The 12,171-nt window shown below is 42.5% G+C and overlaps 2 protein-coding genes across 2 annotated transcripts; both read left to right on the forward strand.

Annotated features, from left to right (window-relative positions):
• Positions 1–1,460: 1,460 nt before the first annotated feature.
• On the forward strand, positions 1,461–1,991 carry LOC113279346. Its single transcript, XM_026528040.1, has one exon. It carries the CDS (start codon positions 1,461–1,463, stop codon positions 1,989–1,991), a length of 531 nt encoding a protein of 176 aa, XP_026383825.1.
• An 8,055-nt stretch (positions 1,992–10,046) lies between these two features.
• On the forward strand, positions 10,047–11,455 carry LOC113277667. The gene is made up of 4 exons (XM_026526709.1): positions 10,047–10,102; positions 10,203–10,361; positions 10,454–10,585; positions 10,678–11,455. The coding sequence occupies exons 1-4, from the start codon at positions 10,088–10,090 to the stop codon at positions 10,870–10,872; spliced, it is 501 nt and encodes a 166-aa protein (XP_026382494.1). The 5' UTR covers positions 10,047–10,087; the 3' UTR covers positions 10,873–11,455.
• Positions 11,456–12,171: the final 716 nt, after the last annotated feature.

A 12,171-nucleotide genomic window follows, 5' to 3' on the forward strand; every position in this document is an offset into this window, starting at 1 on the left:
CAGGTACCACTTGCAGTAGGACCAAGCAATTCCGGTCGATCAGGACCACCCCCAACACCACCTATCGGAAGATACGGTCCACCCGAGGATTCATCAACAGATGACGAAAGGCACGAGAGGAATAATCAACAGAGAAACACAAGGTCCGATAATGCGACTGAAGCCAAGCTAAGAGAGTTAGAGGAAAAGATAAGGAAGTTGTCAGGAACCGGCGAAGAAGATAAGCTCGCCGAGGTCATAAGCGAGGCCGAGAGGACCCCTTTCACCCAAGATCTAGAACTAAGGGCCTTCCCACCTAAGTGCACGCTCCCCACCTTCCCATCAAGGTTCGACAGCACGGGAGACGCAGTTGAGCATTTGAAGATGTACACAATGTCCCTAATACAATGGAAAAACCATGAGGTGGTAATGTGCAAGTTCTTCTCTGCAAGTTTGGAAGGCGAGGCAAGGAAATGGTTCTACAACCTCGCACCAGGAACAGTCAACATTTATGAGACTCTAGTCGAAGCCTTCCTTGAAACATACATGCACAACAGCAGACCTCGGCCCAGGGTCAACAGGTTATTCACCTTGGCCCGACGGTTCAGAGAACCTCTCAGATCATTGACCGCTAGATGGAGAAATTTGTGTACAGAAATTGGGAAAGTACCCGTCGACCAGCAGATAATTCGGGTTTGAAAACACACTTGGGAGGTCGGATCCCATCTGGATAGCCATGTTCACTGAAAAACCACAAACATTGAAAGAAATGAGGAAAATGCAAGAACATTTCATCGCCCTAAAAGAAATTCAGGAAGATTCAAGGGATAGGGGAGTGCAAGAGGCTAGTGCCGCTCCCGAGTCGACATCAGACGATGTTCAAAGGCGGACCGAGAAGAGACCGAGCCCACCTACGCGAGGAAATGGGAAGAAGGAATGAGTGGCTAAAGGAAAGAGGCCGAGGCACGAGGCGAGAACATACACCCCTTTGAATGCTCCACTAGAAGAAATCTTCAAAGAAGTCGAAAAAAGGAGTGACATCATATACCCAGCTCCAAGAGGGGTACAGTTCGAGGAGACCAATGATCACCCGAAATATTGACATTATCATCAATATCGAGGCCACTCTACAAATAACTGTAAAGAAGTGAAAGACATAGTGCAACACCTTATTAGAGATGGTTATCTAAGGCAGTTCGTCCGACACCCAGCCCAGAAGACCGCAGCGCCCGATGCACCCGTTCATCAGGTCCGGATCGATAGATCCACACAGTTTGTCAACACGATTTCCCATTCCGCCACTCAAGCATACAATCTGAATCCTGGAATCATGTCAAGAATCCACAAAAGAGATCATAATGGGAAGAAAATTTTCAGTGTATCAAAAGCTTTGCCGATGGAATCCTGGATGATGCGACCCATCTTTTTCTCGGCTCAGGATGTCCCGATAGTGGGAGCTCAGTCGAAGTACTCTTCTACTGATGGAGGAATGGGGGTTAAGAAAGATACTAGTAGATAGTGGGAGCTCAGTCGAAGTACTCTTCTACGATACGTTCAAAAGGATGGAGTTGTCAGATGATATACTCGTCCCATCGACATATCGTATCTACGGTTTTAATGGGACCGTAACCATCCTAAAGGGCGAAGTAACTCTAAGGGTATCGGATGGAGGTGGTTACCTAGATACTTTAACCACATTCTGCGTGGTTGATGTCTCCTCGCCCTATGAAGCTATAATCGGAAGACCATGGATTGCGGTAATCAAAGGAGTGGCATCGGCCTATCATCAAAGGCTACAATTCCCAACGTACAAGGGGATAGCTGAGGTCATAGGAGATCCACAGACAGCCCGACAGTGCATGCAGGTCGATGCCCAGATAAATGAGGAGCGGCGAGCACGACAAAGGGGAGATAAGAAAAGGGCTAAAGAAGCCAAAGTCGCAGAAGAACTGGAAAGAGTTATTTCGCAGGCAGTCATGACTTACGAAGCACAAGGAAACGAGCCTTCATAGTAATTAAAGGAGACAGCGCCGGTGAAGGAATCAAAACCAAACTTCTCGGCCGTGGAACCTACTCGGGAGATTAATTTGGGAACTGTAGAAGAACCAAGGGTGGTAAGGATCGACCACTGGTCCCCTTGTATATGCCAGTTGTGTTGATATTAGTCAGACCGGTATCTCAGTCCATTAGGATAGGTTCATCTTGGCAGAGACCTTCAGGCAGATATGGGAAACACCGTTCACTTTAAATCATATTTTTCTTTATCCATCTTCTTAATCTTTCCATGTGATTGGTTGACTCCGGTTATGATGTCCAGAAACTATCTGAGTAGAGCTCTGTCACTTTATATGAATTTTAGTATGCTTGAGTGCAAACTCGTGTACAACAATTGGAATTTCGCATCAGGATACTTCCTCCTGTAGTCAGTGATTGTATGACAACCAAGGAAATTCTTTAATCCCTTCCAAGGTTCTGCGTAGATATCTAGGGTCTGGAGTAATGGTTTTGTGGGTACACCTCTGGTAAACCCTCCCGAGATTAACTCGGTTTTTTATATTTTTTTTATTAGTTTTGCTCGTGGACTAGCAAATAATAAGTTTGGGGGTATTTGATAGACGCATTTATGTGTCTAATTTGTCCTCAATGTTTCGTATTGTTAGTACTCGTTTTCGTCCTTATTATTGTGTTTTTATGTATTTTTAGGTATTTTTGGAAATAAACATTTTTGGAAAATTCGGCTCGAAAATTTGCTCGGGGCACCCTTGAAGGACATTTGCTATACGGACCCAATTTTGGCTAAGAGGCACCTTCTTTGTTTTTTCCACCCTACCTGCTATCAGCAACCCAGGACCGGATAAGGGGCACTTCTTCTTCTTCACGGGAGACAGAAAATTGGCGGGAATTCTTCAGTTCAAATATTTTGTTACAGCAAAATTCTGGCGGAAGATTTTGAGGCGATTAATTGAGACTCAATGCCCGGTTTTGATTGTTACAACCCTGTTTCGATTAAACAGGGGTGGTAATGTGTTTTATCTCGGCAAATTTGGGTTGTGTGCATGGGAATGACGTGAAACATGATTGAGAGACTCACGGGATTCTTTTGGATTCCTTTTGGAAAGTTGGAGCGAGTATACAACGTTGTCATCTCATTCTGGAACGTGTATCAATCAGTTTGGAGTGTGTAAACAACAACTAGCTGCGTGAGAAGTTAAAACAAGGAAGAAATTCCAGTATCTTGCATGGAAATATTTTTTATTGATTACCGGGTAATGGAGGATATTTGGGGAGTAATGGCGAGATATTTTGGTCCTGTTGAGTATATATAGGGTGCTGGGAACTCAGAGAGGGAGGATGGAGAGTTAGGGGAAGAAAATAGAGGAGTTTGATCGAGTTGCAAAGTTGTTCCTGCTGCTGCAGAAACCCTAGAAAACGAAGAACATAAGACCCACGGAGAGCAGTCGTTTATGTTACAGTGAATGCAACAAGGACAACGAAACCTAGGCGTGGGTCGTATAGCTACAGTGGTTGCGACACATAGTGACAGTCGTAGAAGCTACAACGTCAGTAACAGTTTATTGTTGTATCTGTAACAATTATAACTGTTACAAAGGCCCTGTTTTATACCTTTTTTCCTTGTAAACACCTTTTTGAGCAATGAAAAATTCCTTTGAGTGTGTTTTCACCGTGCGGAGCTAGACCTCATCACTGGGACAACGGAGGAAGCAACTTTTCATGAATGTGGTAAATGAATTAATTCTTTTATTGACTTTTTACATATATTTAATTGCTTTATGATTTCTATTAATTATTTGTTATTTTGTTAGATGTCGCATGCTTAGTTCTAAATACTTTAGATGTGTCATGCTTTTAACTTACAAATAATATTTTACGAAATCTATTTTTGGCAAAGAACTAGAGTCACAACTTCTTTTGTTTGAGCTATATTGTCTAGAGTTAATGACTGAACCATAACAGTATGAAAAGTAGTGGAATCCTGTGTCTCAGCGTCTCTTCATCTTGTGACATAATTTGTATATTTTTAGTGTTTTTCCTTTATTAATCCTAAAAAAGAATTCAACAAGTCTGAGTGAACGAATCATCTTACTACAACATCATTGAAAAATAACATCAATACCCTCAAAGTAATGGGCAGGCCGAGATCACAAACAAAACTATCGTCGACAATATGAAGAAAAAATTAGATGGAGAATACAGTAATTGGTGCGAAGAACTCTACAATGTTTTATGGGCCTATCGAACCATTCAAAGGGAAGCAACAGGGCTATCACCTTTCATGATGACCTATGGAACCGAAGCGATACTACCAACTGAAGCAATGATACCCACCACAAGAACTGAAGCCTGGAGGCGAAACATATAGGAAGATCTAATATTGGCCAAGCTCGATGACTTGGAGGAAACAAGGGAGATGGCGTTGCAAAAAATGGAGAATTACCAAAGGAGATTACAACGAGAATACAACAAACGAGTTCGACCAAGAGAGTTTCAACCGGGGCAGTTAGTGTTGAAATATCTAGCCGATTGGAAACATGACAAAAAGGGCGGTAAACTAGCGGCAAGGTGGGGAGGACCATACACAATCGTGTCTAAAGCTGGCGAAGGAGCTTATCGATTACTTAAACCAGACGGCAAACCCGATTTAAAATCGTTGAACGCTCAACATCTGAAACTCTATTACCCATGATGGGTTCGAGGGAAACAGGCAAACATACTTGTCATTCATTTCTTTAAAACCGCGAGGGGTAGGAAATATGACATGAGCGACCACTGGTCATTCGTACTCGGGGCAAAGCCAGTGAGGAAGTGCCGAGGTGACTTACACTCGAATGGTCATTCGTACTCGGGGAAAAGCCAGTGTGGAAGTGCCGAGGTGACTTACAGTCGACTAGATATTCGATACTAGGGGCAGTGGCAGTGTGCAAGTGCCAAGGTATCCTAAGGGTACTGGTGGTTGGAAGCCAGATACCAAAGGTTGTTAAGATACGATTTTTTTTCAGCTAGGTAACCTACTTACATCTGAAATCTTACCCCCATCGCAGGTGGTCGTGACCACTTGCCCGAGTTGGTTGGTCGATAACCACTCGGGATTATCGGGCCTAGACCTAGGGCGACTATAACCCTTCCACTGAATCTAAAAGATAGTGATGAGATACCTCGGCTGGGACATGGCGTCGGGCCTGATGACCCTCCTTGTTGAGTGTGTTCGACAAAAAAGGCACTAATAACCAATACATGTGACATCAAATGCAGGTGCGTAACATGAACAACAAGATAAGGCTGAAATTGTCAAGAGAATTGTCAACACAATGAAAAAGGAGGAAATTGTCAAGGAAAAACAAGCTTGGCGACACATCACCCCATTTAAAGAAATTGTTCAAAGAAGCATGAGACAAGTGTTCAAACGAATTACAACCCGCAACAAAAGGAAAATTAGTGGTGCAGCACTACAAAAGGCGTGATCAACTCCTGGGTGGAACAGCACCGTCCCCTCCCTTCCTCTGAGCAACCTCGCGGCGCTTTTGCGCGATGTACTCGTTTACACCGACCTTGATCGCCTCAGCAAGCTCGCTCTGATGAGCGTTTCTCTCGTCCACAATCTGCTGAGAAAGCTGCTCGTACCTCGACTCGGCGGCTTGGAGCTTAACCTTCATCTCTCCTTCAGCCTTCTTCCACTGCTCCACCTCTTGCCCGAGGTTGTGCACATCTCGCTCTAGATCCTTAACACGACCCTGCTCGGGTACAACAAAACATTATAAGCATGTTAAACACGGAATATAGCAGAACATGGAGTAAAAACAACAAATTAACTCGGTCTTAAGGCCACCCCAGCATGCACTCCAGAGACCTGATAGGGTTGACAACACAGATTCTAACGACTCCACGGACTTGGACAACTCATCCTCGGCCTTAGAAAGCTTCAAAGTTAACTCATTATAGTATTGTTCATTGAATTCATTCGAAGGGCACTATTTCTTGTGATAACTGGGCTTGGGTCCACTCTAGATCACTGGACAGCTTATCGAAACCCTTGGTCCTTTCAAAAAGATCTCGGTTGGACTGTTCGGCCACAGCTTTTTCCCTCAAAATTCGTCGCCGATCTTCATGAAGATCTCGATTTTGAAGCCTAAGGGAACCATTTTGACTCTCTAGATTATCGGCTAGTTAACGTTTTATCACCAGCAAGTCTTTGAAACATGCCCAAGCGAGCCCGTAAGTTATCTATCTCCTCGGGAACATACTCAAACAGGCGATATCTGTCCAATTCCTCTTGAAGTTGCTGGATCTCGGCCTCCTATCGGTCTATCTTCCCATCCTTATTGGAAATTCGTTGTCGAAGATTCTCCACATGATCTTTCTCGATATCCCATTTTCTCTTCATAAGTCTATACTCCGAAGAAGTGTCTAGATCTATATTAGATATTTCGGCTAGAAGAACAATAATTGACTCAGGACATTGGTACAAAGAACTCAATCAACACAACTATGTAAACAATATACCTTGAGCATCAGTGAGTTTGATCTCCAGGTCACGAGATCGTTCCTTCTCCTGCTGAAGAGCAGCCTCCAACTTCCTAATCTCTTGTCGGCGGAGTGCATCCTCCAACCTCGACCGATTAAACGCCTAAAAATTTCATCCCAATACGAGATTAGTAAGGCCCGAAAACATCAAAACGAAGAGTTCAAACAAGCCACTTACCATATTATCAAAGACCGGAGTAATGTCAGGATACAGGGGCACGACATAAATCATCTGCTCATCAGTATAGGAGCTGAACTCCTCCGAGTGTAATGCGCCAAGAGAATCAGACATAGGGCCCGATATGGTAAAATATGTTAGAACACCCGATGGAGACCCAACATCCTTCTGGGGCAGCTTTCGGAGCGATGTATGGGTCGGCCCCTGAGCTTCAGACTGCACGATAGGAGTCATAATAGCAATTTCCGCAGGAACCTCCCCTTCCTTCTGACCACCAGCATCCTCATCAAACAGCTGCTCGTCCCTGAATATATCGTCCTCATCTTCTTGATCGGGGATTTCGATCACAATGTCCGAGCTTTTTAGCACCACTCCCTTCGCCGCCACCTTTCCCCGAGGAGGATTACGCCTTGGAACCAAACCTTCATCACCAACAGTATCAGACCCTCCAACATCTTCAACCTCGTGCTTAGGGATTTTCTGCACAAGGTTCAGCGTCAGAACACGTGAAGGCAAAAAACAGGGGAAAGTACATGTACTTAGAATAAAAGCTATATGTTTGTTACCTTCCCCTGGTCTTCCTCGACCCTTGTACCAGCGCTCCTCTTCTTGGAAATAGAAGCCGATTTGGTAGGCTCGCCCTGAGGCTTAACATACGACAAGAAAGTAATCAATAACTAAGCTGATACAGCAGGAATCAAAGAAAGTGGAAAGAAAGCAACATACCTTATCATCGTTAATCACCCAGAATGGATAAGGCTCTGCAGGAAATTGAGGAGGAGGAAAGCTACCATTGCAAAATTTGGCCGCGAACAAGAAGTGGAACTCGGTCCCAGTATGGGTCATTGGTGTGGCGAGCACGCTTGTTGGAACCTTTACCAAGGGGATCAGCATCTAGCATCAATCTGTCAACAACCCCGGGCTTAGATTTCTGACGGTGAGGGCTAGCAGCAAAACCGGCAAGGTCGCCATTGGTAGCTGTCCCGCTCCGGTAGTTCACGATAAAATTGGCAGAAGTGTAATCGAGAGCGTCTCCAGGATTATATGTCGACCAATCGGCCGTAGATCCGCGACCCTCTCCTCGGTCTCTCCACTCATTCATCAGAAGAAAAGTGTTGCCACTCCACTGAGTCAAGGCCCGATATGGACGAAGCTGCGAAAATACCTCATAGTAGAAAGGGCTGGCAGGGTTGTATAAAGGAAAGCGAAGACCAAGTTCCAACTGCCCACGAGTGACAATGACAGCCTCGGACGACTGCTCATGCTTATCGACATCGGTCTTCTTCAACACACCCGTCTGGCCCGAGACTAGGGTCACTTCATAGTTGTGAAGACCAAATTCTTCCTTCAACTGTTCAATAAACTCATCATCAGACAAGTCTTTGGAGACTCTCTTATCAGCCCTACATGAAAAAGAGGGAGAATCATCAGGAAAAAGGGAATTTATAACACGATAATCGTGATGGGAAGGACTCTCAAGCCAAAATAGGGAATCAAGAGAAACAACATCGCCCTCGGAGAAGGTATCACTCACACACCTTTTTTCAGTCATTGACGGAGAAGAAGTAGCCATGGCAGAAAGCGAACGGAGAGATACGAACGTTGGTGAAGAGAGAAGCAAAAGGAAGAACTAACCACGACTTTCGCAAACCTCACCAACAAAAACAGCAAAGCCGAAGACGGTGAAGATAAGGGAATCACCGGAATTAATGGCGTCGGTAAAGTGGGAGGAAAAGAAAAAAGAAGAACAACACTTGGTTTCTCTGAAAATGGCGAGCAAAGGAAAGAGAACATGAAGGTGGGTATTTATAGGGTGCAGCGCCTCAACCGACAACAACGGTTACAAGTCATAAAGGGAGAATTAGTGGGAGACAGCATGGCGGAATTCTCGGCATGCTCGAGGACGTGGGAAGGTGGAGCGATTTTCTTTCCCTCGTGCCAAGCACACGAGCGAAAGAAGGGGCATAAATGTAGGTGTAGATAATCCACAGGGCTAGGTGGCAAGATCCTAAGCTGTGATAACCAAAGAACAAAGAGCGGCGAAGCACAAGATAGAACCAGACGACGCAAAGAGCGAGGTATCACGTGGATCGGATGTGACGTGATCCTTATCCTCTGACAGGTCGGGCGAACAATCAGAAAGCACTCGGTCAGACGAAGGGAGATGGTCAAACAAAAGAACGAGAAGAAGAGAAGGGCGACATCGTGTTAGCCGGACGATTAAAACTCGGCCTCGGGTGAACAACTATCGGTCAAACCAGAAAGTCGGGCGAGCAGTGAAGGTCTGATAGGGAACATCTAAATTGATGTAATGTGACCAACATTGTAATTCTGTTATATGTCGACCTTGGCCTATAAATATAAGGGCAGGTCGAGAGAGAGAGGCAGGTTGAGAGAGAGAAAAAAACAAGGCATCATACTTGAGTTGTGAGAGCTTCACCATTTGAGAAGGAGAGAACAACTTGTAATCAAAGAAGAGAAATAAGAAAATTCATCCTTTCACCCCGTGGACGTAGGTAATCATACCGAATCACGTATATCCTTGTGTCTACATTTGCTTGTGTATCTTCACTTTGTGTTAAATCATCTTATACTTCGTTGGATGTAGTGTGTGGTTTTATGCCACTACAATAACTGAGAATTTCATTGTTCAATTGATCTGATCATCTTGATATACTTTTGCACTAAGCAATTTCAGATTGTATTGCTATAAATTTTCTGTTAAATTTTTGGGCATGAAATTTCTGATTGTTCGTCATCATAATTTCCTTCCGTTATACTGATGGTGTGGGTTAGGTATGAATTTTATGGATAGTGATGCAAATTATTTGCACTGTTATGTAATTTACGGTTTTGAAGAATTTCTTTTTTTGACTGGTTTTATAATCTTATGCAAACCTAGTTTTCTTTCTTGTTCCGTTAAATTTACTCCTCCTAGCCTAGTATGTGGTTTATTTCTGGGAGTTGGGGTTATTGGAATCATCATAGTTATTGTTCCACTAATTGGAGATATCTTGTTGTACCTTATTAGAGTTTTCACTTATGTTTCATTGTTGTGGTAGGTACCAATTATCACTATGGACTCTCAGTCAGTGTGTCTTGAATGCATATCTGAAGAGGAAGTCGAATGTGAACTCTCTGAGATTGTCGAGGAATCATATCTATTAACAGAAAAGCCTGATCTAAAACAAAAATTGGATGAACTTAAGGCATGCTATTTCTTTCATTACTTTTTATTTTATTTTTGAGTAATATTTGAATTTTCTGTAATACTTCCTTGCTTTGACGTTTGTTTTCCATTAGGGTTTGATCTCTGATCTTAGACGCGTGGTTGCGTGTCAGACAGCAACACTTGACGAACTTGGATACTCATACTATGAGATACTTTTTATGTTATTAGATCAGGTTTAGTATTTTCAAGTCTCTTGAACTTACTTTATAGTTATAGTGCTTTCGGTTGATTGGTATATTTACCTCTTGGTTTATCTCTGATTGGTGTGAATAGGTTCTGAAAGTCGACGACTTGCAGACATTTTTACCTATATTTTCATATTTAGAAGAGTCATCGCCCCTTGAATCTATTTTGGAAAGTAATATCGGGGATGAGGACTTAACTGCAGTTTCTGACGAGATCTCAAGCGAACAAGCTGCTAATTACGTCAAAGTATAAGTTTGTATATAATTTCCACTTGATATGCAATTTGATTTTCATTGAGCGCCTCACTCTATACTAAATCTGGTTTATTCACATTGAAGTATATGAAAGGAAAACTACAAGTTGCCAAGGACATGGTATGGAAGAACCTAACAAAAAATGAGAGGAGGCCAACAGTAGATGTCAATGAGATCTCTGAACAACCAGTTGATGGCGCGTTTGGTCTTGTCCAAGTATGTAGTATTTGATTCCTCTTGATATTATATTTGATTTTTATTGCGAGCGTCTTGCTTTGTACTGAATCTTTTCTGTGTCCACATTGAAGCATTTGCAAGAAAATCTACAATCTGTTCATGACGAAATGAAGAAACGTGGAATTAATAGGCAGAAAGTTCTCCAGATGGCTGTTAAGGCCGAATGTGTAGCCAGTCTTTTCCATACGCGACTTGAGCGATTGGGTAGCTCGAGAAGTAGCAAGAGAAAGAGAAGAGGGGATGAGAGATGCCGCAAACGAAATTGAAAATCTGCAAAAGAGAAAGGTCAAGGTGAGTTACTATTGCCAAGGCTGATGATTGTGTGGAAAGCAATTTCCTTGATAACGGTTTGTTTACTACTTGATTACCTGATGAAGAAAACAACCAAGAAAGAGAAGCTTAAGAAAAACGCGTTTGCGAGAATGCTACAGAAAGATAACCATCATTCCGGGTGTCGGCTGAAACAGAATTCAAGAAGAAGAGAACCATCAATGCTGGTGCTTCTCCCATTTTGCACCAGTTTGGAGGGATGTGGTAACAAGGAAGAGGTGGATCCTGACAATGTTAAAGACATTCCAAAGGAATTGTCAATGCTTAGCACAAGCAGCTGCTCTCGACCTTCTTTCTCTCCTGTCTCAAATATATTCTTCTGCTTGCACCTATTTGGATAGTAAACTGTGAAACTAGGTCGGTTTTTATCCAGGTCCCTTGTGCATGACGTAAACAAATGTGTGCTTGCAGGTGGTTTATGGAATTGCAGAATCATTAGTGTGACATTTAGTCTTACTTTATTTTGAAAAAAAAAATAATTTCCTATTTTCAGAAAAAAAAAATGAATTATTTTGAAAATTCGGATGAAGAGGCCCGACCTTTCATAAATTCTAAAACGCTTGTTATGGCAAAAAAAGCGTTATATCCAAAGGTTTGATTAGTGTACATTTTTAATTTTTTACTCAAAAGAACGTAACCCAATAATTGCATGTAGGCAAGTGGGGTGAAAATTCATTTCCTGTATATATCTTACAAACAAAGATTTGCTTGGACTTGGTGTTTGCTTGAACTGTTTCAAATACAAGGTAATCAGATTTTTTTAGATGTGTATAATACCCCCAAACCTTTGGAAATCAAATGCTGAACAGATTTCCTTGTAAACTCAATACCAAGATATTTTAATAATCTGTTAATAATGCACCGAATTCGTTATAAAAAAAATGATAAAGAACCACCGAAATGATCTATGAATCATGTCTTACCGATCATCTTTTTACCAATGGCAATTTAAGGCATTCTTTTTAAATAATTATTTTCAATCCGGCTATGAATTTGGGATGGGATATTATTGCACTTCAGGAATACTACAGCAGAAGACAAAATTTTATGGAAATTGGATTCCTTCGTAATCCGTTCTGGATTTTGAGAGCTTGTTTGTTCTGGGCCCATCATTTCCTTATAATTTGATTCGTAAGCCTTCTATTCCCTGAACCAAACACATTGTACATGAGAATATTTATCAAGATACAAAACAGGAACGAGTCAGCACTCAAAGAAAGACTAGGAGATGACAA

The sequence above is a fragment of the Papaver somniferum genome, chromosome 5 (genome assembly GCF_003573695.1).
Source record: "Papaver somniferum cultivar HN1 chromosome 5, ASM357369v1, whole genome shotgun sequence".
Taxonomy (NCBI): domain Eukaryota; kingdom Viridiplantae; phylum Streptophyta; class Magnoliopsida; order Ranunculales; family Papaveraceae; genus Papaver; species Papaver somniferum.

Bases quoted from the DNA above. Each gene is read 5' to 3' on its own strand.
- LOC113279346 (XM_026528040.1), top strand. From the start codon at position 1,461: ATGGAGGAATGGGGGTTAAGAAAGATACTAGTAGATAGTGGGAGCTCA.
- LOC113277667 (XM_026526709.1), top strand. The intron at 10,362-10,453 runs GTATAAGTTTGT...TTCACATTGAAG, and splicing joins AAGCTGCTAATTACGTCAAA to TATATGAAAGGAAAACTACA. The intron at 10,586-10,677 runs GTATGTAGTATT...TCCACATTGAAG, and splicing joins GCGCGTTTGGTCTTGTCCAA to CATTTGCAAGAAAATCTACA.